Source organism: Triturus cristatus, chromosome 2_2 (genome assembly GCF_964204655.1).
Source record: "Triturus cristatus chromosome 2_2, aTriCri1.1, whole genome shotgun sequence".
Classification (NCBI taxonomy): Eukaryota; Metazoa; Chordata; class Amphibia; order Caudata; family Salamandridae; genus Triturus; species Triturus cristatus.
The window spans coordinates 1,149,062,951-1,149,088,681 of record NC_140582.1 but is presented as its reverse complement, the minus strand read 5'-3'; the positions used below and the strand labels follow the sequence as shown (position 1 = coordinate 1,149,088,681).

General features: G+C 49.5%; 1 protein-coding gene across 1 annotated transcript in view; it reads left to right on the top strand.

The window, feature by feature from the left end:
- The window catches only part of SLC4A11 (solute carrier family 4 member 11), a 1,034,103-nt gene that overhangs the window by 295,269 nt on the left and 713,103 nt on the right, over positions 1-25,731 (top strand). The window contains exon 7 of the mRNA XM_085642688.1: positions 18,464-18,587. Within this exon, the coding sequence (XP_085498814.1) occupies positions 18,464-18,587 (124 nt within the window). The remainder of the gene's footprint in view (positions 1-18,463; positions 18,588-25,731) is intronic.

The window sequence follows — 25,731 nt, the reverse complement described above, 5'->3', positions numbered from 1 at the left end:
CGCAGATCAGGGGTTCCAGTCTTCCCCTATCTCGACGACTGGTTGATGAAGGCGGGCTCGCCCCAGGCAGTCGTCTCCCACCTCCAGACTACGGCGGATCTCCTGCATTTGCTGGGGTTTTCCATCAACGTGCCGAAGTCCCACCTGAGTCCCTCTCAGAAGCTCCTCTTCATCGGAGCGGTTCTCAATTCGGCGCAGATCCGGGTCTATCCGCCGGAACAGCGGGTCCGGGATATTTAGGCCCTGATTCCCATCTTTCGGCCTCTATCCTGGTTTTCGGTCAGGCTAGTGTTGCGGCTTCTGGGGCTGATGGCCTCCTGCATCCTACTAGTGCATCACGCCAGGCGGCGCATGCGGGCTCTGCAGTGGGACCTGAAGTTTCAGTGGGCCCAGCATCACGGCAACCTGTCCGACCATGTCTTGATCTCGGAGGGCACTGCACAGCAGTTGCAGTGGTGGCTCACGGACCGCGATTGGGTCAAGGGCAAGAGCCTCTCCCTTCCCCAACCGGAGCATGTCGTAGTGACGGATGCGTCCCTCCTGGGATGGGGTGGCCATATGGGAGAGGCGGAGATCAGAGGCCTCTGGTCTCCGGCGGAGTCTCGTCTCCACATCAACCTGTTGGAGTTGAGAGCGATCCGACTTGCACTGAAAGCCTTCCTTCCCTCTGTCAGGGGCAGTGTCGTGCAGGTGTTCACGGACAACACCACCGCCATGTGGTATTGCAACAAACAGGGCGGGGTGGGGTCGTGGACCCTTTGTCAGGAGGCTCTGCGCCTCTGGACATGGCTGGAACACCAGGGCGTGACCCTAGTGGTTCAACATCTGGCGGGCTCTCTGAACGCCAGAGCAGACTAACTCAGCCGCCGGTGCATGATGGATCATGAATGGCGTCTGAACTCCGAGGTGGCGCAAGGTCTTTCAGCAGTGGGGAGAGCCTTGGTTAGATCTATTCGCCACCGAAGAGAACGCGCCATGTCAGCAGTTCTGCGCGTTGGAATTTCCAAGGCGACACTCGCTCGGCGACGCTTTTCGTCACGAGTGGAGTTGCGGTCTGTTGTACGCCTTTCCGCCTATACCACTTCTGCCCAGAGTGCTGAAGAAGATCCGGCGCGACCGGGCCCAAGTCATCTTGGTGGCTCCGGATTGGGCACGAAGGTACTGGTATCCCGAGCTACTCAGTATGTTGACCGATCCTCCGATACGTCTGCCCCTTCGGGAGTATCTTCTGTCGCAGCAGCAGGGGACGGTCCTCACCCGAACCTGTCCAGCCTCCACCTCCATACGTGGAGATTGAGCGGCGGCAGTTGAAGTCTGTGATATCATTCTGGCAGCCAGGCGTCCCTCCACAAAGACTGTATACGCCTGCCGGTGGAACAAATTTGTGGCATGGTGCACAGCAAAGGCTGTGGATCCCCTTTCCGCCCCTCTTTCTGAGGTTCTCCTCTTTCTTCTTTCTTTGGCCCGGCAGGGCTCTGCCCTGGGCACCTTGAAAGGTTATCTTGCTGCCATCTCTGCCTTCTTGCGGCTTCCTGATCAGCCTTCTCTTTTCAAGTCCCCTGTAGTTACACGCTTTCTAAAAGGCATTACTCACACGTTCCCTCCTGTCCCTTTTGTAATGCCTCAGTGGGACTTAAATCTTGTTCTCACATTTCTAATGTGCGCTCCCTTTGAGCCTCTTCATAATTGTCCTCTTCGTCTGCTGACGCTTAAGACTGCTTTTCTGGTAGCCATCACCTCGGCTAGACGGGTGAGTGAGCTCCAGGCTTTATCTTCAAAGCCTCCTTTTCTCTCTGTTCATCCGGACAAGGTTGTCCTTCGGCCTCGTCCCTCCTTTCTTCCGAAAGTGGTGACCCCCTTTCATCTTGGGCAGTCTGTCACCTTGCCCACCTTCTTTACGCCTCCGCATCCTTCCAAAGAGGAAGAGAGGCTCCACCGTCTGGACCCAAAACGTGCGCTCTCCTTTTATCTGGACCGCACAAAGCAGTTCCGGGTGGACGACCAACTTTTCGTTGGATACGTGGGTGCTAAGAAGGGGAAAGCTGTGCACAAACGGACCATCTCTCGGTGGGTCGTTTTGTGCATCAAAATTTGTTATTCCTTGGCAAAAAAGGACCCTCCTGTTGGGCTGCGCGCCCATTCTACTCGGGCCACAGCCGTTTCTACTGCTTTGGGACGGGGTGTCCCTTTGCAGGACATCTGTCAGGTGGCAACGTGGGCTTCGCTACACACGTTTGCCAGGCATTATTGCCTTGACAGCCAAGACCGGAGGGATGGCTTCTTTGGCCGTTCTGTCCTCCAGGACTTTCTGGTGTGATCTTGGTTCGCAGACCCACCACCGGGGATGGTTTTGCTTGGGTATCTATTCTAAGGTGAGGAATCTAACTAACGTGTTTCTTTCAGATGAACAAGTTACTTAACTTCAGTAACGATGTATCTGTAAGAAACATTAGTTAGTTAGATTCCTCACCGACCCAACCATCCTCCCCGTTCTGCGAACGGACATCTAGGGTTAAGGTTATCCTTTTCAGGCCCCTAGATTTTATTTTTGGCACCAGTGTCGGTCTTTGCATGGCTCTGCGTTCCTGGCGCGGAAAGCTGTGTACAAGAACTGACGTCAGCGCGCGAGGGCGGCGTCTAAGTACTCCGACGACGTCATTCCGGCGCACGACGCCGACGACGGACGCGGAGCCGCAGACGACGCCTAGCGACGCGCAAGGGGTATTGCTGACGAAAAATCTTCCGGATCCAGTCTGACGCCTGGGGATATTCTAAGGTGAGGAATCTAACTAACTAATGTTTCTTACAGATACATCGTTACCGAAGGTAAGTAACTTGTTCGTTGCTATCCAAGCAGTCCAGATTCAAGCCGTTTCGAGACTGTGAGAGCCACATGTTATGGACACCTGTCTCTATTGCTTAGATTCTGACCATTACACCAATGCCTGAAAGAAAATGCATCTCAAAATGCTCAAGTTACAAGAGGCCAAGAAGTTCATTGCCAAAGAGCTGGCTGAACGATATGGACAATGGAAGTTCCAAGCAAGGTCAAAGTCTCAAGAATCACCACATTCTTTGTCAAGATAGAAGCGTAAGCAAAAGGGAAGACCTGAATTCTGTTGACACTCAAGAAAAAAAGTCAAGCAGACCTGTAACTTATGGACCCATGCCAGATCAAGATATAACAGTCGTTCAGGCACCTGTGGCTCCATCCGATGCTGTGCTGACTCCTGACACTATCCTGTCTTTTCCCATCTTTTCCGTCATTTTCCGAGGCCCCTGCCCGGTGTATTGCACCCAGGGTTTACAACACCTGGGAGAGATCCGTCCATGAGTCTGAAAGCAATGTTGGGCATGTTTAGCAGAGGCATGTTTTCCCTGGTGTGCCACCTGGCCCTATAGGTGGGATGGCCCATTCACTGTGAAAATTGCTGATGCCCTAACAATCTGCACCCTTATCTTCATTCCTGCCGTTGCCGTAAGGGTCTTGGATAAAACCAAACCTAGCTCCTGCACTAGGAGGATAGACCCTGAGAATGCCGCCTTCAGTGGTTGTTCCAAGATCTTCACCTTTGTTGCTGAACACCTACGCCTCTGCAGTTGACACCATCAGCCCCAAGACAGACTCCTCTTAAGCCACAGCCAACATCTTCTGTGGCACCCTGTCCACCTTAGCTGGAGAATCTGCCGCTGATGCCCTGCTCTCAAGTAGAGAGGCACAAAGAAGGTTGGAGAAGGACAGACCTTTCCCTAGCACTGAAGATGGGCAAATCAAACCCAAATTGTGCACGTTTAAAGAATGCCAGCAGACTTGACACCACCCCAGAGTGGCAGATCCTATTCCCTACTGTAATTCCTCCAACGTAAGTGACCGCAGACCATACAGTAATAAGAAAGGTATCAGACATGCTGGACCTGTAACTGCCCTCAGTTGAACATCCTCACTGAAGTCTTACATTCCACCTTCCATATGGTAGAGCCATTACTTCTGTTTTATGAAGCTATGACGGAACTCATGATTGGCATTGTGCAAAGGCAGACCACTTCTGCTCTTTCGGATCAATTGCTCAACTAAATAAACTATCTCCAGGAGATCCCGAGAGCCTCATAGTGCAGGCTTCTTATTTGTTAGCCGATTCCACGATCTTATCCATGCACTCCATCTGAAAGGCAATCAAAGAGAATAGATCAGCTTGCAAAGAGGTTTTCAGCAAGAAGCCTGGCTCTCAAATACAGCAATGCCACTTCCGCCATTGGCAGATATGTTAATGCTCTATTGGACTCTGCACAGGCAGTAAATTCTCATTTTATTGGGTGACATTAGGACCGATTTTACAGAGCTAATTTGGAATGGCTAGGGTACTGCAAAACAGGTTATTCAATCTAGCCTGAATACTGCTGATTCAGTGGCAAGAACTATGGGAACACCCATCTCCCTACGTCACTAATCAAAACTCCTGTTTTTTGCAGGACATACAGAACACACTGACGAACCATCCATTTGATGGGTCTTCTCTCTTTGGTACTAAAGCCAATTGTGCATTAAAAAGATTCAAAGACAGTAAGGCCACAGCCAGGGCTCTTAGTCTTAGAAGTTTAGAGTATTCAGCAGAGGTTTCTCCTTTTGAAGCAGTCAGCAGTACGTCAACCAACAGCAACAAAGAGCGCACCCCCTCAACAAACTATATAGAGGGCAAGTGAAAGGAAGACAGCGGGTCCCATCTCTTCCTCCCTCCCTCTTCCACCACATCGAGTTGAGCCTTCCATCCTCCTCAGAGGATTCAAGACATTCAGGCTATGATTTGGATGTTTCAGGATGGAGGGATCATTCCAGTACTGATAGTCATGCGCCTGTTCGGTCTGCTAGCCTCCTGTACTGGGTTTGTCACCCATACATGCTGGCAACCGAGGGCCCACCAGTGGTGCATCCGCAGGCAGTGATTTACGACCTTTGCCTGCCCTGACGCCTCTCACCAGCGGCGCCATCCCCATTCTGATCTCCCAATGACCTGGAGCCGCTACCACGTCTCCCGACCACGATTCTTGCACCAATAGGACTAGGTCCTAGTCCTAGGGAATTTCATGAGTCTTATTCTGAAGGGCTAGAAGTGAGAGAAGATTGGGAGCCTGATGAGGAAATGGACAGGTATGAGGAATTGGGTGAGGCCAGTCGACTGGATACTTTTCCAGATACTTGCATGCTTTCTCCCCCTACCATGGCTCTCGAAGAGGGGGTGTCCACTGCGATAATGGTGCGAAGGGCGGCTTAGGTCTTTGGTCTTCAGCTTCCTTCAATGCCAGTTGAGACTAACATCTTGACAGAGGTGCTACAGCCAGGAATTTCCTCCTCTGAACCCTTACTCCAGTTTAATGAAGCCCTCGCAGATATCATACTGGTATCTGGTCCAAGACCAGCACAGGGGCTCCTGTGAATAGGGTGATTGCCCGCCGCCGCTGTCCTGCTCCGAGCGACCCAATCTTCCTAATCAAACACCTTACCCCAGAGAGCTTGGTTGTCCAGGTGTCTACGTCACAGGGCGTGTTCCCTTCTGCTCCTCCGGATAGGAAATTCAAGAGGCTGGGTAGTTGGGGTAAGAAAATAATTTTTTCTGCCTACCTTGCATTGTGGTTGGTGAACAGTGCATGCGTATTGGGCCATTATTCCCACACTGTGTGGGAAACGGTGGCACAACGGCTGCCACAGCTCCTGGAGGGGGCCTGGGCCATCCTTTTCCAAGCAGTGTCAGATGGGAGCGATGCATCAAAGTTCGCTATTTGATTTGATCTAGACACAACAGACTTGCTGGGCAGAGCAATTTCATTGATGGTGGCTGTCAGATGCCACACCTGGCTGAGAACATCTGGCTTTTCAGGGGATGTCCAGGCCTCGCTCATGGACATGTTCTTTGTCTGGTCTCCAAAGAGACAGGTGCCATCAGACACAGCGCTGGAGTACTTTAAGGACCCACGTGCTACGGCCAAATCCTTGGGCCTCTCAGTAGCCACACGACCTCAGTCTGCCATTCACCCCTTTCGTGGCTAGGGAAAGGACTTTCAGCCATACCAGCCATATCTGCGCAAGTTCAGTACCTCTTGTGCAGGCCCAGTTCGTTCAAAACACGTGGGTAAAACTGCCAGAGATAGGGTCAGAAGACTACCTCCGCCATCCTTACCTGCCCCGCCCCGCCTGCAGCTTCCGCCTCCTAACACTCCTAAAACTTGTCCTTCCAGACCATTTGATGGCAGGATTAGCCATCACCTCTACCACTGGCACACAATCACATCATACAGATGGGTCATCCAGATAGTCCGAAGGTGCTACTCCCTCTCCTTCAAGGCCCCCTTACCGCCATGCCTCCATCCTATGACCAGCTGAATGGGGATCATTTAATTTTCCTCTGGGGGGGCGGGGAGAGAGTCATGACTCTTGGCCAAGGGAGCCATAAAGAGGGTACCAGCGCCAGACGTAAGCTCTGGTTTCTGTTACTGGTACTTTCTAGTGCCGAAAAAGGACAAGGGCCTTTGTCCTATCCTAGACCTGCGATCCCTCAAATACTTCCTCAAAAAGGAAAAATTCAAGATGCTCACACTAGATCAGGTCATGTCTGCCCTGGACCCTGGAGACTGGATTGTAGCGTTGGACTTGCAGGATACCTGTTTCCACGTTCCTGTCCTGCCTTCCCATCTGCACTACCTGTACTTTACGGTAGGCCACGAGCATTTCCAGTTCACTCTACTCCTTTTTGTCCTTACCAGTACCCCTCCGGTGTTCACTTAAATGATGGCGGCGGTCTCGGGTCATCTGCGCAGATTAGGGTTGTCCGTCTTTCCCCATCTCGATGATTATCTATTGATGGCGGGCTCACTGGGGTCCACAATCAACATGCCTAAGTAACACCTGACTCCTTCTCAGATGCTTTCTTTCATCTGATCTGTTCTGGACACTGCAGTGTCTCCCGATCAGCTAGTCTGGAATATTCAGGCTATGATTCCGATGCTTCAGCCTCTATCCTGGATTTTGGTAAGAACACCTGTGAGGCTGCTGGGCCTCATGTCCCCTTGCATCCTGCTGGTGCCACATGCCAGATGGCAAATGCAGGCTCTGTAATGGGACCTGAAGTTCCAGTGGGCGCAACATCAGGGGAATCTCCAACATGGTGCAGATCTTTGAGGGAACTGCATGAGACATGCTGCGGTGGCTGATAAACTGCGATTGAGTCAGAGGCAGACCCCTCTCCCTTACCCAACCAGATCTCATAGTAGTGACAGATGTGCCAATCCTGGGATGGGACAGCATCTGAGGACTCTGGTCTTTGGCGGTATACGAACTCCATCTGGAACATGCTGGAGCTCTGTGCGATCCGACTGGCATTGAAAGCCTTTCTACCCTCCATCAAGGGAAGGCTAGTGCAGGTGTTCATGGACAACACCACCACCATGTGGTACTGCAACAAACAGGGCGGGGTGGGATTGTGGGCCCTCTGTCAAGCGGTCCTGCTCCTCTGGACATGGCTGGAACAGCAGCGCACCAAAGTCATCTTTTTGACTCCGGTCTGGGCACGGAGAGTTTGATATCTTGAGTTCCTGCAAATGAGCATCGATCCTCTGATCAGGCTGCACCTTCGGGTGTATCTTCTGTCGTGGCAGCAGTAGAGGGTTCTCCACCTGAACTCTACGCCTTACATGGAGATTGAGCGGCAGTAGTTGACAGCTTTTGACCTTCCTCCCGAATATTTCGATTACATTCTGGCATCCAGTCATCCCACCACTATGTTATGTTAAAAATATTTGTAGAGCGCTCGTACACCAAACGATTTCATGGCGCTGGTGGGAGAGAAGCGGCAGAGATGTAAAAACTGTGACTTACGCATAAACCTGTGTGAATAGAAGGGTTTTGAGGAGGGTTCTAAATCAGGAAAGAGAGGTTACAAGTATGAGCTCAATGGGAAGGGAATTCCAAAATTGGGGAGCCAGGAAAAAGAAACTAAGGCCACTGTGTTTTTTTTCGTTTAAAGGGGGGGACCACGAGGAGGTTTGAGTGAGCAGAACAAAGAGCACGTGAGGGTGTATAGCGGAGTAACAGAGATGAGATAAAAGCTGGACCAAGGCCGGCTAGGGCTTTGAAGATGGTACAGCCCAATTTGAAGGTACAGCGTTTTATTACTGGAAGCCAATGGAGGCTCTTCATCAAAGGACGGCCAGGTTGATGTCTCGGTTGTTGAAAGATCAGTCTAGCTGCTTGGTTCTGAACCAGTTGTAGGCAATGAAGCTGGTAGACCGGAATGCCAACGTACAGTGAATTTGCATAGTCTATGCGAGAGAGGGCCATGAGAACCAAAATAAGGGCCTCGGTGGTTAGAAATCTCGATCTTGCGAATTCTGTGAAGATGAAAAAAACAGGATGATACCACAGCATTGATTTGAGCTTTCATAGTCAGGTCCTTACTTATGATGACTCCAAGGCTTTTCACGGAGTCAGCAGGTTGGGGAGGGTTGCCTAAAGAAGGTGGCCAGTAGCTGTCATTCCAGAGGTTGGAGGTATCGCCGGTCAGAACAAGCTCAGTTTTATCAGGATTGAGCTTTAATTGACTGGCATTCATCCAGTTGCTAATGAAACATAAGGTAGTCTGAAACCTGGAGACAGACATGGTGGAGGAGTCAATAGTAAACACTAATTGAAGATAGTCAGCATAATTAAAAGTGGCCACCTCACAGTTGCGTAAGGAGCGAATCAAGGGAAGCATGTACAAATTAAAAAGCAAAGGAGAAAGAGAGGAACCCTGAGGGACTCCGCAGGTCAAGCTTACCCTTCTGGCTAAGAAAGTGTCTAGGCGCACAGCCTGGGACCGACTCTCAAGAAAGGAAGAGATCCATTTCAGGGCAGTTCCCTGAATGCCAGCGTTCCTAACTTGGTCGATCAAAAGAATATGATCGACCGTGTCGAATGCGGCAGAAAGATCTAGAAGGATAAGGGCCTGAGATGTATTATTGTCGGCCCCCTTGCTGAGTTCGTTCATAACTGCAAGTAAGACCAGCTCTATGGAATGAGCTGGCCTGAAGCCGGCCTGCTTAGGGTCAAGAAAGAACGAGAGTTCAATAAAGGAACTAAGGCATTTGGTGACATGGGCTTCTAAAATCTTACTGAGGTAGGGAAGTAGGGAGATCGGGCGATAGTTGGTAAGATTTGCAGGGTCGGCATTGGGTTTTTTAAGAATGGGGACAACATCAGCGATTTTAAAAGATTCGGGAACTAGGCCTAGTACCAAAGATTTATTAAGGAGTGCTAGAGGGGGATCAGGGCAGGCGAAGAATGCTTCTTGAAGGATGTAGGGAGGACAGGGGTCTGTGGGGGAACCGGAACCAACCTTCTTTACTAGTGCAAGAAATTCCTCCTTCGAGATCAGAGGTATCTGGTCTAGTACCTGCGAGTTCTTGAACGGGGCCACGAAATTAGTGAGGGGCACCGGTGGGGGAATGCTACTTTTGATAGTAGCGATTTTCTGCAGGAAGTGATCATTTAAAGCATCACATAATTGTTGAGAGGGGAGAGGTTTGACAGTTACTCTTATCAGGCAGGGAAAGTTCGTCCACAATGGCAAATATATCTTTAGTTTTGGTAGCTGAGTTGGTGATTTTCAAGGAAAAATACGTAGATTTGGCCTGAATAATGGATTTTTTATAGTCATTTAAAAGACTAATGTACGTAGCTTTCCTATCCAAGGAGTAGTTGCGTCTCCAACTGCGTTCCGCCTGTCTAAGTGCTAATTTCTTATTTTTTAGGTCATTCGAAAACCAGCGTTGGGCGTCTATGATTGGATAATTTAAGGGGAGCAACAACGTTGCTGGCTGAATCAAGCCAACACTTGATAGCGGCGGCTTGACTGTTAAGGCAGTCTGTTTCGGCAGGAATGGAGGTTTCTAATAGGGAACAGAACTCGTCCTTGTTGGCCCGGTTCCAATTTCTGGCCCAGTGCTTGCCCATTGCCTGAGGTTTAACAAAAGGGGAGGAGACCAGGGAGAGATGGATGACATGATGGTCTGACCAGGGACATGGGGAAATGAGGGGGGGGGGAGTAATAGTCAGGTTGGAAGTCCAAACCTGATCCAAGATGTGACCCTTGACATGAGTAGTTGCCTGGACATGTTGGGTACAGTTCAGCCCAGAGAGGAGATCAGTAAATTCCAGAGAGCTAGTGCTTTCCTTAATGTCCGAGGGCCAATAGTTAGTCACCTATAATGAGAATTTTTGCGTTGTTGATGACTAGTTGGGAAATGAGTTTGCCAGCCAGCCGAGGAAAGGAGGGCATGTGTAGGGGGGGTCTGTAGAAAAGCGCACAGATAAAAGGAGAATGGGGGGGGGGGGAGGGGGTCAAATTTTAAGATAAGACTCTCAAAAGACGGTATACGAGTGACTGTTAAAGCAGTAAATCTGAATTTATTATGGATAATGGCGGCAACGCCACCACCAGGTTTCCCAGGGGGTCACTATCACAGTATACGCCTGCTGGTGGAATAGATTTGTAATATATTGTACAGAGTAGTCTGTTGACCCTCTTTTTGCTTCACTTTCTGATGTTTCTTTTTATTTTGACCCTAGCCCAGCTTGGCTCTGCTTTGGGTACTCAGAAAGGGTATTTGTCTGCTTTCCTGAGGCTGCCAGACCAACCCTCCTTATTTAAGTCACCCGTTGTACATACAGTCCTAAAAGACCTTGTACATATGTTCACACCTTCCTCCTTCATTATGCTTCAGTGAGACATTAATTTGGTTCTCACCTTCCTCATGTCTGATCCTTTTGAGCCCCTGCATAAGTGCCCCCTCTGGCTGCTCATGATTAAACCAGCCTTTTTAGTGTCATTCACATCAGCCAGGAGGGTGAGCGAGCTGCAAGCTCTATCGTCCAAGCCCCTCTTCTTGACAATATTCCTAGACAAATTGGTGCTTCGCACTAGAGCCTCTTTCCTTCCGAAAGTTGTGACACCTTCTTATGTGGGACAATTGGTCATCTTGCACACTTTCTATGCGCCTCATCATCCCTCTAAGGAAGAGAAGCTTCTGGCCCAAAAAGAGCGTTGTCGTTCTACCTTGATCGCACTAAAGATTTCCAGATGGATGACCAACTCTTCGTGGGGTGTGAAGAAAGGTCGGGCGGTGCAAATACGAATCATCTCTCGGTGGGTCGTTCACTGCATCTTTCCACCTGAGCTAAAGTGGCAACCACTGCACTAGCACATGGTGTCCCAGTCCTAGATATCAGCCAGGCAGCGACATGGACGTCTCTGTACACATTCACCAAACACTACTGCCTGGACAGTCTGGTCCGCAGGGACTTGCAGTTTGCCCGTTTGGTGCTGCAGGACTTCTTAGTTTAGAATTTGTCCAGAGCTCTCCACCAGGGATAGTATTGCTTGGGTATCTATTCAAAGGTAATGAATCTGCAGCTAGATGGACAAGTTACTTACCTATGGTAACACCTTATCTGTTTGGGACATGATCTAGCCGCAGATTCCTTAAGACACACTTATCTTTCCTGGAATTGTGGACAAGTTTCTAGGGGGAAGGTTGTTCCCTTTCCGCACCCTATTTTTTCAAACACACCAATATCCATACTCTTCATGGCTCCACGCTTCTGGCTTGTAAAGTAACTGATGTCAGCGTGCCAAGTTGATGCTTGTATAAGTGATGCGGACGTCACTAACGACACAGAGGACGTCACCCAAATCTGATTGGCGCCACCAACCAGCCCGCAGTGGTATTGCTCGAAGAAAAAACTTCTGGATTCACTCTGACACCTGGGAAATTCAGTGGTAATTAATCTGCGGCTCGATAATGTCTCTACCAGATAAGGCGTTACCAAAGGTAAGTAACTTGGTCGTCAGAGCTACTTGTGCTGTTAAAGAATTGACTCTCAATGAGCCCAACGCACTTGCCCAGCCATGCCTGAATGGACTTTGTGATCAGCTGAGACACCTGCATAATGTGTCCCATCAGACTATGCTTCTGTAATTGAAGCTGCTGCCTCAAGGCACTTGTCCTCTGTGTGTTGGAGGTGAGTTTGTTTTCCTAGTAAGTGGATATCTATCTATCTGTATAATATATACATATATATACACACACACCTTGCAACACTCGACCCTCTGTGTGGTAGATACAGCATTTACCACACACTGTGCCTTTACCACGAAGATGCCATTTCCATGCATGGTAAGTAATTTAAGTATTTGTTCGAGGTATATGAGCTGTAGATCATATGCTTTAGCATAGATCGCCATCTGGTGTTGGGCCTGGATGTTTGCACTTTGTTTTTCTACGAAGAAGTGTTTATAGTCACGAGGTAGGTGACTCCTCCTTTCGGTGATGGTGCGCATGGGCATCGACTCCATCCCTAGATTGTTCTTTTCTGTCATCTGGTTCGGATGTGTATTGCTGCGCTCCGGTTTTGGTATAGTTTTCGAACCTCTTCGATTCGCAATCCTCTACCCTCTACGGTATTGTCTTTCGATCGCAGTTTCCCATTCGACGCGCATCGTGTAAATTGTGGAAACCTTTGATCAGGAACTTCAAGGCAGGCCGTCGGGCCTACCCGTTCAGACCACGCCAGCAGTCGATGGAACGGACTCCATTTAAGCTATGTCCTGGGTGTTGTGCTAAGTTTCCACCTACAGTTTTGCTCGAGGTTTGCAACCTCTGTTTATCCCCGGAACACGAGAAGGACTGTGAAGCGTGTCGATCATTCAGATCGAAGAAGACCATATGCGATCGAGATGCAACACGGCAGAGGCTCCGTACCGGACATCTTCGGCGAAGATCTAGACCAACGTCCAGCCGCAGAAGCAGAGTACTAAGAACCAGTCTCCATGTCCGAAGTCGACTCAGACATGAACCTGAATGTCACTCTGGGTCAACGTACCGTGAGTACAGATCCCCATGTGTCCACACAACCAAAATCTAAGGCTCCGATATAACAGTCGCCCTCCGGCTCGGGTCGACACCAAGAAAAAGTTTCAGATGCCCCACCCTCCAGCCCGGCTATGAACCATAAAGACCAGCCTTCTGGCTTGAGCTGGCCCCATTCCGGTGCTGAACCAACACCTTCGGCACCGAAACATAAAACAAAACATGTGCCAGACCCTACACCTTCAGCACCAAAGACACCTTCAGCATCGAAGGTCTTGTATCTGAAATCCTCCAAGTCAAAAGCTTCGGACCCCAAATCGTCCCAAAAATCCTTGGAGCCGAAATCCATGACACCTAAAAGCTCGGAGTAGACACCTTTCGCGCCGAAAGGTTCGGAGCCGAAACATGCCACTTCGAAAGCTTTACACCCTAAATAGGCTAAAATTAAGCACTCCGATTCGAAACATTCGACGCAGAAAGACTCTCAGCCCAAATCTTCCACGCGAGAATCTACTCCTAAAGGAAAAGATACTCCTTCCCAGGAGCCTCCATCTGAAGACACAGTTGTGGATCCAAAACAAAAGAGGCTTAGTATTGACCCTCAAAACTGGACACCTTCTGGCCACTCTTACTAAAAACCGGACGCTGGATCTCTCAGAGGAATCTCCTATACCTCTGAAGGAAAAGAACATGGGTACTAACCCTTCTCCCCTTACATACCTCCCTCTCCTCTTAATCCCAATTTACTGATTACACCATCAAATTCACCACATCCACTTTCACCTGACCCACAGGATGAAGATTATGGGGATGGGGATGAGGATGACTATCAGGATATACCACAAGACATACCACAGGACACTGATCCCTGGGAAGATTATAATAAGGAACCAGATCAAAATAACCCTGACCTGTATCCCTCCAGACCCTCCCCGCCCTGATGACAATATTGGCTTTGCGCAGCTTATCAATAGGGCTGTTCAATATTACAGGGTGGAGCTACATACAGACCCTCTAGAAGAGGATTTCCTTGTGGAGACATTTACGCACTCACAAACGTCTACTGATACTTTGCCACTGCTCAAGGGCTTGTTGAAACACACGGCCGAGGTATTCAAAGACCCAGTTAGAGCCAGAATACTCACACCTAGAGTGGATAAAAAATACATGACCGCTCCTACAGACCCTGCTTATATAAAAGGCCAGTTGCCCTTAGACTCTCTTGTTGTATCAGATGCCCGCATGAGAGCTAACTCTCAAACTACAGGCGACACCCCTCCTGATAAGGAGTCAAATTTATCGATGCCTTAGGCAAACGAGTGGCTTTGCAGGCTGCTAACCATTGGCGTATTGCCAATGCTCAGGCCCTGTTAGCACGCTACGATAGGGCTCACTATGATGAGTTGGAAAAACTCATGCAACACTTGCATGATGAGTATAAGACCAAAGCTAACAACCTCATTCAGGAAGGTAAGCTTATCACCAACACTTCCATAACATGTGCACTAGATGCAGCAGACGCAGCATCTCGGGCCATCAACACCAGCATACTGCTGCGCAGGCACGCCTGGCTTCAAATCTCTGGATTCAAGCAGGAGGTCCAATCCTCCATACTTAATCGGCCCTTTGATAAGGAACATCTTTTCGGGCCAACTGTTGATACTTCACTAGAGAAAATGAAGAAAGACACCGAAACTGCTAAGTCCATGGGGGCCTTACAATTGCCTTCTAACAGGGGCTCCTTTCGCTGCTCCTTGTACAGGGGTGGCTCAAAAACAGTGTCATCAGAGAATCCCTCCTCCTCTTATAAAAATAACCAATCTACCTCCTCCGGAGGTTATTTTCGAGGAGGCTACAGAGGAAATAATAATAAGGGAAGAGGCAGAGGTAACTCCACCCGCACTTCCTCTGCCAATAAACATTGGCTTCCCTCCGCTACCCCCGATCATCACACACCTGTCAGGGGACGCCTCTCACAGTTACTACCTATCTGGAATTCAATCACCTCAGACAAGTTGGTAATACAAATTATACAGTATGGTTATTGCCTGGAACTTACCAGCACTCCCCTAACAATCCTTCCAAGAGAAAGTGCAATGTCTCCAGAACATCTCACCCTTTTAAAACAAGAGGTTCTCTCTGTTAGAAAAATATGCACTAGAACCAGTCCCATTATGTCATCAAGGACAGGAGTATACTCCCTATATTGATTTATTCCAAAAAAGGACAGCTCTCTCAGACCCATATAGGACCTCAGATAGCTAAACCTCTATTCAATAAGACCACTTCCACATGGTCACCCTACAACAGTTGCTCCCATTGCTTCAACAAGGCAACTTTCTTTCCACTCTGGATTTAAAGGACGCCTACTTCCATATTACCGTTCACCCAGCGCACAGGAAATATTTCAGGTTCGTGGTGGACGGACATCATTACCAATTCAAAGTTCTTGTGTTCGGGATAGCAACAGCACCCAGAGTCTTCACCAAGTGTCTGGCAGTAGTCGCAGCTCATTTAAGAAGACAACACATTCACGTCTTCCCTTACTTAGACTGGTTAATAAAAGCCAACTCACAACACAGCTGCATACACCACACTCAAAACAGTTTAGAAGCTTCACGACTTGGGATTCACTGAGAACCTCACCAAGTCTCCTCTCCAACCCTCCAACAGGCAAGTGTACCTAGGAGCCACAATAGGCACTTTCAAAGCTCTAGCATACCCCACCCCAGTCAGGATAGGGAACATGCAAAACCTGACATCACAATTTCAGTCTCAACACTCATTATCAGCTCGAGTGTTCATACAATTGATCGGAATGATGGCTTCTTGCATTCCAATTGTTTCCTACGCAAGACTCCAAATGCGTCCCCTATAGGAATGCTTAGCATGGCAGTGGAACCAGGCTCAAGGTCAGTTAACTGATCTGGTGTTGGTAGACGGCCGAACCCATCGCTCTCCGCAGTGGTGGAATTCCAAAGAACAGCCATTCTTCGACCCGGTTCCACAGATAGTGCAGACGCATCGCTCACTGGTTGGGGTGCAAATTTTCAAAAGCTTACCATTCAGGGCATGTGGACACTACAACAAAAACAACTCCACATAAACCATCTGGAGCTGCAAGCATTGTTTCTAGCATTGAAAGCTTTTCAACTACATATAGTAGGAAAAGCTGTCCTAGTCCGTACAGACAATATGACAGCAATGTACTACATACAAAAACTGGGGGGGGGGGGGAACGGACACTCCATATGCTTTGAGCTAGGTGTGAAAGCTATAGAGATGGGCCATACCTCAAAAGATATACCTCCTTGCAGAACATCTCCAGAGAGTAAACAATCGGATTGCAGATCTGCTAAGTCGTCAAAGACAACAAATCATGAATGAGAACTACATCCTCAAGTTCTCCACCCCTTGTTCCAGATGTGGGGCTACCCAGAAATAGATCTGTTCGCCACCCACCTCAACGCAAAATGCCCAAACTTCGCATCCAGGTATCCACACCCATTGTCCAAAGGCAATGCGCTATGGATGAATTGGTCAGGGAAATTTGCTGAAGTTTTTCCACCTCTCCTGCTTATTCCATTAGTGGTTCGGAAGCTCAAGCAACATTCATTCACTCAATGATCACTCAATGATCCTAGTTGCTCCCACATGGGCTCCACAACCATGGTTCACCACCCTGTTGAAATAAAGTGTTATTATGTCGTGGATTCGTGGCGGGTAGTGGTAAAGGAAGGGTAGTAGTTTAATAAAAATAAGGATGTTAGATACCACCCAAAAAGGCAAAACATTAAATTTAATATTACATTTAACAAAATATATATTTATTTATTACTTTGTGCCAGTGGGTACTTAGTCAGGATTATGTTTCTATAGGTACAGCATTTTTTGGTTTGCTATTAACTGCGCCAGTTTCACAAAGCTTTCCAAGAGTCTCATCCACCTCCGCTCCTTCCTGGGAAGTTATGGGATGATCCATCAAGTGGGGGCCAGGAAGCGGGTGGAGGGATGTGGGGGGAGGGCGTAATTCCCAAAACGTGTTTTTCCCATAGAAATAATTTGACACAAATTAAGCCACAAAATTACTGAACGTTATTGCACCAAATTTTAAAGCTAGACTTGGTCCAGAAAGCATGCTGTAGATCTGTTCAGTAGTGGAGAAATTAAGCTTTAAAAATGTTATATATCGCATTGTGGACGATCTGCCAATTGAAAAGTTGGAAAGATTTGATCTGATTGCCTACCACCACATCAAAAAAGATGTGATGGCAACCATCTTAGGACTCAGGCACGGAGTCCCCTGCTCTGAGAAAAAGGAAAAAAAACATTTAGGGGGGTAAGGATAACCTTCTGTGCCAGCCTGGTGGGGAGGGCAGTCCCAATATCATCCCCCTATCCTCTAAGAGGCCTCAGCGATCTCATACTCAGGGGCTATTTACATTTTAGGGTATGGCAGGCAGATAATCAATAAATCCCCAAAAGTGGAGAACACATCAGACTAGAGAATCTGATTCAACCCTATACCATTCTAACTCGGGGGTCACCAAGCTTGATTTGTAATAGATGTCAAGTTGGTAGCATGGGAAGCAGATGCTATCCACTGTCACATGTGAAAATCATTGTTTAAATTACTACTGCATTTACTAGGTGTTGATTTAATGAATGGGTATTTCCAATACTGGAGACCTTGCTTGCATGAGCCTGGTTGTTTTTTTGGCTACATGTAGAGTTTGTTGTCTTGCGTCTTAGTTACTAGTGCAGTGCTGAACGTGAACAGAAAAATCTGGTATTTGAACACATCATCAAGCTCTCCCATATGCTTTTCAACAAGACTCTGATTCTAAAGCTTACTTTCTTGGCCTAGCCCTCTTATTGTTCTATTGCTTTAAAGGTTATCGTGAGGTAGCACACATCATTCAGGGGCACAAAAGAAATGAAAGCTTTTAAAATGTTGTTGCTCTGTGTATTTTTAAAACTATTGGATGTATTTTATCTTTAAATTGGGTATTCATCAGGAGGATATTTATCTCTTCACTCTGAGACAGTGAGTTGGAGATAGAACAGTGGATAGCTTAACACAGGGAAACCTTCCATCAGATGTCATGGTTTAAGTAACAGGCCTTCCTTCACCTCACTGCAGTCTGGCAATCTGCAGTGGCCTGCTACCTACAGTGACAATGTTGTTTTCCTCTTTCATTGAATGTTTTCTATCCAACACCAGTTTCAAAGTTTTTCTATTTAGAAAAGTGATTTTAGGATCTTACACACCAGCGAAAGTCCTATTTCTTTTGTATTTTATGAAGATACTATACTGTATAATTACTATTAAGTGAACTTTTCAGGCTACAAACTGAATTATGATAATTACTATGGTAGGCAACTAAATTATTCTTACTTCTAATATCATACATGAAATCTTCTTGTCATTACACTAACCTCAAAAACACATTTGTTTGCTTCTTGTTCTTGTTGCTCAGAAGATGTAGTCCTGAATGAAGTTCTATAAAAATGTATCAAAAATAAATGTGTAATTACTAAGCTGATTTGTTTTTCATTTTGACAGTTGCACTATAAAAGCACTTCAGCGACGTCATGTTTGCATCAGTCGATTGGAAAGGCCTCAGAACTGGGGTGAGAACTCCTGCGAAGTGAGATTTGTCATATTAGTCTTGGCTCCCCCTAAAATGGTAAACTTTGTATTATACATGCCTGCATATATTTTTGTTAATTCTACTTTCTTGTGCCGAATTGTATCTTAAGGGCTTCTAGGGTTTGTTATAATGCAGTACACCTGCAAGGCTTACTATGATAAAAGGAGTTGGTTGTTATTGCAGTATAAACCAAAGGATGTGTTGCACATTTACATAATGCTATAACATGATAAATATTGCAAATATATTCACAATATTTGATTCAGATCGTTTTTTAAGAAATTGTCTTCTCACTTTCCTTGTGCTTGATGTCATGAAACCTAATCAACAGAAACCAGCACTTTAACTTAAAGTAAAACCAGAGCAAATGCAACCTCAATGACAAAAAGGAGCACAGTATAGCTAATTGAATGTAATCTTGTTCAAAAGTAGTTTGCAAAGACAGCTGTAGCGCCAAATTCACGTACTCTTAATGAGCTGAAAATATTTCCTAATCCGGCATTCAAAATGCCTTTCCCTATCACAGATGGCTGCAACATTTTGCATCCGAGTGTGATTCTGGAACACAATTTAAACTGGAAAATGTTTGTTTTTACAACAATCTTCACATAATAAATAGACCTTACTGAAGGCTTCATTTCCATGAGTTTTTTTCCTTAATGAGTTCACATTTACTTCCAGTGTGTAAAACTAATAGTGATATATACTTCACAGCAAGGGAGAAATGATTAGGCTGGGCCCATCTATCCATTCTCAAATCTCATTTCATACAAAAATTGTATATCTGAAAGAAACACGTTAGTTAGATTCCTCACCTTAGAATATCCCCAGGCGTCAGACTGGATCCGGAAGATTTTTTCGTCAGCAATACCCCTTGCGCGTCGCTAGGCGTCGTCTGCGGCTCCGCGTCCGTCGTCGGCGTCGTGCGCCGGGATGACGTCGTCGGAGTACTTAGACGCCGCCCTCGCGCGCTGACGTCAGTTCTTCTTTTTTCCGCGCCAGTAAGCGCAGATCCGAGCTACCCCTTTTAGTCTTTTTTGACTAAGTTTTTTGATCCTTTTTGATCTTGTCTCGACTCCGGTGCCGGTAGGATGCCTGGTTTCAAAGCCTGTACTGACTGTAACCGCTTGATGTCGGTTACGGATCGTCACCGCCGGTGCCTTTACTGTTTGGGCCTCGACCACGACGCGGAGTCGTGTTCGGACTGCAAGGCCCTGACCTCGAAGGCTAGACCGGAGCGGTCCCGTAAGCTCCTCGAGATTCGCCACTCTGCTCCGCGCCCCTCTCGATCCCAGTCCAGGAGGAGGTCCAAGGATCGGTCGCGGAGCCGCAGCCGACGTCATCATCGCTCGTCTGGCTCCAAGTCTTCGGGTATGTCGAAGCACTCCAAGAAGTCCAAGAGGCGACACCGCTCTTCGGACTCCCCTCGCCGGTCGCGCGACTCGGCCGAGGGTCAGGGTGGTTCCACCCCCGCGGCTCCAGCGGAGCTGCAGGCGCCGCGCAAGTCCCCATACCCACCGGTCCCTGGGACTGACGCGATGCCGGCGGAAGTCAGTGCCTTCCTCTCGGCCATGAGGAGCCTGGCTCCGCCGTCGACGCCCGCTGGCGCGCCTTCGGGCCCCGCGGACCCGACTGGGCAACCTTGCATGCCAGCGGCTCCGGCCCCGGTGCCGTCGCCGGCACCGCAGGTCCCCGAGGGACTCGTCCCAGTCGACGCCGGTCGACCTAGTCACGCCTCCTCCGCCGGCGTCGACACCGGTTCCACCTCAGACGCCGGCTCCGAGCCCCAGTTCAGCCCCGCTCCGGATCCGGCGCCGTTTTGGCGTCGATGGACGCCGCGTACGGCGCCGTTAGAGACACATTATGTCTATCGTCCGGCTCCGATCCTTCCTCCTGTTTACCAGGAATCGGATGACGGGGGCGAATGGGAGTGGTCCGAGGATCCTATGGCCGTTCAGGCTCAGCTGTCACAGGACTGGGCAGATGAACTGGGGGAGGCCAGTGGTCTGGATACCTCACCAGACACTGGATTCATCTCTCCTCCGACTGTGGCTTCGGAGGAGCGTGCTGCTTTCTCTGTGGTGCTGCGCAAGGCGGCCGCAGCCCTTGGGCTCGAGCTGCCTGCCGTGGCTGTGAGGACTAACGTCCTCACCGAGGTGCTTCAGTCTGCAGCAAGCTCCACTGAGCCTCTGCTGCAATTCAATGAGGCCCTCACTGACGTTCTGCAGGGCACCTGGTCCAAGCCCTCCACAGTTTCTCCTGTGGACAGAAACGTTGCCAGGCTCCAGGCGATCCCAGTTTTCTGTCCCAACACCCCACCCCCGAGAGCCTGGTTATCCAGGCTTCTACCTCCCAATCCTTCTTCCCGACCGCCCCGCCGGACCGGGATTCCAAGAGACTGGAACAGTTTGGCAAAAAGCTGTTCTCCTCCCTTAGTTTGGGTCTGCGGTCTTTAAACACCGCTTGTCTTTTGGACCGTTATTCCCACTCTCTGTGGGATACAGTGGAGGACGTGCTGCCCCTGTGCTCGGAGGAGGCCCAAACACGACTTACCCAGGCTCTGGCCGATAGGAGGGATGCAGCACGACATGCAATCCGATGTGGGCTTGACACGACGGACTCGCTGGGTAGGGCGATTTCTACCACGCTGGCGCTTAGACGTCACGCCTGGCTGCGCTCCACGTCTTTTTCGGGGGATGTCCAGAGCACTCTCATGGACATGCCCTTTGATGGCACTCGCCTTTTTGGTGAGAAAGCGGACAGTGCGCTGAATCGCTTTAAGGACTCCTGGGCTACGGCCAAGTCCTTGGGCCTCTCGGCCCCGCGATCGCAAGCTTCCGCTTTTCGCCCCTTTCGTGGCCAAGAAAGGGGCGCCTCCTCACGTCCTAGCCACCAGCCGCAGACCCAACCTGCGCGCGGTCGCGGACGTGGTTTCCGCCGAGGCGGTTCTGGAGGCCGACGCGGTCAGCCCACATCCACCCCGGCAGCATCCGCCTCCAAGCCTTCTTAGTCCGAGCTTTCTGGCCCATTCCTCGCCAGTGGGTGGCAGAGTTCGCTATCACCTGCTCCACTGGCGTACTATCACTTCGGACAGGTGGGTGCTGCAAATCGTCCGAAGGGGCTACTCCCTCCCCTTCGAGACGACCCCTTCAGCCATGCCACCGCAGCACCACCGTATCTCGGAGGATCATTTGAATCTTCTGCGAGAGGAAGTTTCGGCCCTCTTGGCCAAAGAGGCCGTCGAGCACGTTCCGAGCCCAGAAGTAGGTCGTGGTTATTCCCACTACTTTCTGGTTCCCAAGAAGAGCAAAGGGGGCCTACGCCCTATCTTGGACCTCAGGAACGTCAATGCCTTCCTCCGAAAGGAACGGTTCAAGATGTTGACTTTGGCTCAGGTTCTAGCTGCCCTCGACCCTGGAGACTGGATGGTAGCGTTGGACTTGCAGGACGCATATTTCCACATCCCCGTCCTGCCGGCCCACCGGCGTTACCTGCGGTTCACGGTGGGTCAAGAGCACTTTCAGTTTACCGTGCTCCCCTTCGGCCTCACCAGTGCCCCTCGGGTGTTCACGAAAGTGATAGCGGTGGTCGCAGCTCATCTGCGCAGATCAGGGGTTCCAGACTTCCCCTATCTCGACGACTGGTTACTGAAGGCGGGCTCGCCCCAGGCAGTCGTCTCCCACCTCCAGACTACGGCGGATCTCCTGCATTTGCTGGGGTTTTCCATCAACGTGCCGAAGTCCCACCTGAGTCCCTCTCAGAAGCTCCTCTTCATCGGAGCGGTTCTCAATTCGGCGCAGTTCCGGGTCTATCCGCCGGAACAGCGGGTCCGGGATATTCAGGCCCTGATTCCCATCTTTCGGCCTCTATCCTGGGTTTCGGTCAGGCTTGTGTTGCGGCTTCTGGGGCTGATGGCCTCCTGCATCCTACTAGTGCATCACGCCAGGCGGCGCATGCGGGCTCTGCAGTGGGACCTGAAGTTTCAGTGGGCCCAGCATCACGGAAACCTGTCCGACCATGTCTTGATTTCGGAGGGCACTGCACAGCAGTTGCAGTGGTGGCTCACGGACCGCGATTGGGTCATGGGCAAGAGCCTCTCCCTTCCCCAACCGGAGCATGTCGTAGTGACGGATGCGTCCCTCCTGGGATGGGGTGGCCATACTGGAGAGGCGGAGATCAGAGGTCTCTGGTCTCCGGCGGAGTCTCGCTTCCACATCAACCTGTTGGAGTTGAGAGTGATCCGACTTGCACTGAAAGCCTTCCTTCCCTCTGGCAGGGGGGGAAGTGTCCTGCAGGTGTTCACGGACAACACCACCGCCATGTGGTATTGCAACAAACAGGGCGGGGTGGGGTCGTGGACCCTTTGTCAGGAGGCTCTGCGCCTCTGGACATGGCTGGAACACCAGGGCGTCACCCTAGTGGTTCAACATCTGGCGGGCTCTCTGAACACCAGAGCAGACGAACTCAGCCGCCGGTGCATGATGGATCACGAATGGCGTCTGAACTCCGAAGTGGCGCAAGGTCTCTTTCAGCAGTTGGGAGAGCCTTGGTTAGATCTATTCGCCACCGCAGAGAACGCGCAATGTCAGCAGTTCTGCGCGTTGGAATTTCCAAGGCGGCACTCGCTCGGCGACGCTTTTAGTCAAGAGTGGAGTTGCGGTCTGTTGTACGCCTTTCCGCCTATACCACTTCTGCCCAGAGTGCTGAAGAAGATCAGGCGCGACCGGGCCCAAGTCATCTTGGTGGCTCCGGACTGGGCACGAAGGTACTGGTATCCCGAGCTACTCATTATGTTGACCGATCCTCCGATACGTCTGCCCCTTCGGGAGGATCTTCTGTCACAGCAGCAGGGGACGGTCCTCCACCCGAACCTGTCCAGCCTCCACCTCCATGCGTGGAGATTGAGCGGCGGCAGTTGATGCCATTTGACTTGCCTCCTGAAGTCTGTGATATCATTCTGGCAGCCAGGCGTCCCTCCACAAAGATGGTATACGCCTACCGGTGGAACAAATTTGTGGCATGGTGCACAGCAAAGGCTGTGGATCCCCTTTCCGCCCCTCTTTCTGAGGTTCTCCTCTTTCTTCGGCCCGGCAGGGCTCTGCCTTGGGCACCTTGAAAGGTTATCTTGCTGCCATCTCTGCCTTCTTAAGGCTTCCTGATCAGCCTTCTCTTTTCAAGTCCCCGGTAGTTACACGCTTTCTAAAAGGCATTACTCACACGTTCCCTCCTGTCCCTTTTGTAATGCCTCAGTGGGACTTGAATCTTGTTCTCACATTTCTAATGTGCGCTCCCTTTGAGCCTCTTCATAATTGTCCTCTTCGTCTGCTGACGCTTAAGACTGCTTTTCTGGTAGCCATCACCTTGGCTAGACGGGTGAGTGAGCTCCAGGCTTTATCATCAAAGCCTCCTTTTCTATCTGTTCATCCGGACAAGGTTGTCCTTCGGCCTCGTCCCTCCTTTCTTCCGAAAGTGGTGACCCCCTTTCATCTTGGGCAATCTGTCACCTTGCCCACCTTCTTTCAGCATCCTTCCAGAGAGGAAGAGAGGCTCCACCGTCTGGACCCAAAACGTGCGCTCTCTTTTTATCTGGACCGCACAAAGCAGTTCCGGGTGGATGACCAACTTTTCATTGGATACGTGGGTGCTAAGAAGGGGAAAGCTGTGCACAAACGGACCATCTCTCGGTGGGTCGTTTTGTGCATCAAAATTTGTTATTACTTGGCAAAAAAGGACCCTCCTGTTGGGCTGCGCGCCCATTCTACTCGGGCCACAGCGGCTACTACTGCTTTGGGACGGGGTGTCCCTTTGCAGGACATCTGTCAGGCGGCTACGTGGGCTTCGCTCCACACGTTTGCCAGGCATTATTGCCTTGACAGCCAAGTCCGGAGGGATGGCTTCTTTGGCCGTTCTGTCCTCCAGGACTTTCTGGTGTGATCTTGGTTCGCAGACCCACCACTTGGGTTGGTATTCCTTGGGTATCTATTCTAAGGTGAGGAATCTAACTAATGTGTTTCTTTCAGATGAACAAGTTACTTACCTTCGGTAACGATGTACCTGTAAGAAACATTAGTTAGTTAGATTCCTCACCGACCCACCCATCCTCCCCGTTCTGCGAACTGACATCTAGGGTTAAGGTTATCCTTTTCAGGCCCCTAGATTTTATTTTTGGCACCAGTGTCGGTCTCTTGCATGGCTCTGCGTTCCTGGCGCGGAAAGCTATGTACAAGAACTGACATCAGCGTGCGAGGGCGGCGTCTAAGTACTCCGACGTCATCCCGGCGCACGACGCCGACGACGGACGCCGAGCCGCAGACGACGCCTAGCGACGCGCAAGGGGTATTGCTGACGAAAAATCTTCCGGATCCAGTCTGACGCCTGGGGATATTCTAAGGTGAGGAATCTAACTAACTAATGTTTCTTACAGATACATCGTTACCGAAGGTAAGTAACTTGTTCATTAGTTCACATCTCACCAGGACTGAACACTTTTACTGAGTAGTAATGCATAAAGAAAACATTTGCAATGCTCTCACCCATTGATCATGCAGTGCTTGTACTGTTTACTTCATCTACATCTTATGTTACCATTGTGACCCTAACACCTGTACGACCCAAAGGAGGGAGAACTAGCTCATCGGTTTCAGACAGAGAAGATTAAATATTCCCCCTTGTCTCAATATACCAGAGGCTAGTGGGGCTGCTACAACCTAGTACATAGTTGTCACTATTTCCCGAGGCTGTGAACCTGGGTGCTGCCTAACAACCTACTAAAATTGCATACTGGTTCTATTTAACTCGCCGCATACTATTCACAATGTTAAAAATTGAAGAACTGTTATAAAATGATTGCTCCACTTAACACCAGCTGTAATCGTCAGAAGGCAAACAGACCTTTCCTACCAAGTAGACATGTTTCAGTGGCCAACTAGATCCTTTGCATTTTTTAGGGCTCAAAAACATACCTTACCCAGTCAGTTAGATGAATGCATTCATCTATCATGGAATCTACTCAACACACTGAATTATCAACCTAGTGGGAGTGAAAGAGTAGACTTGGGACAAGTCCGATTGCCCCTGGAAAGACACCTCCATAAAGGACGATTCCAAATGTACGTTATGTGCATTTGTGATTGACAATTTAAATATTCATTGAGCTCTAAAGTTTGAGTAGATTGTGTTT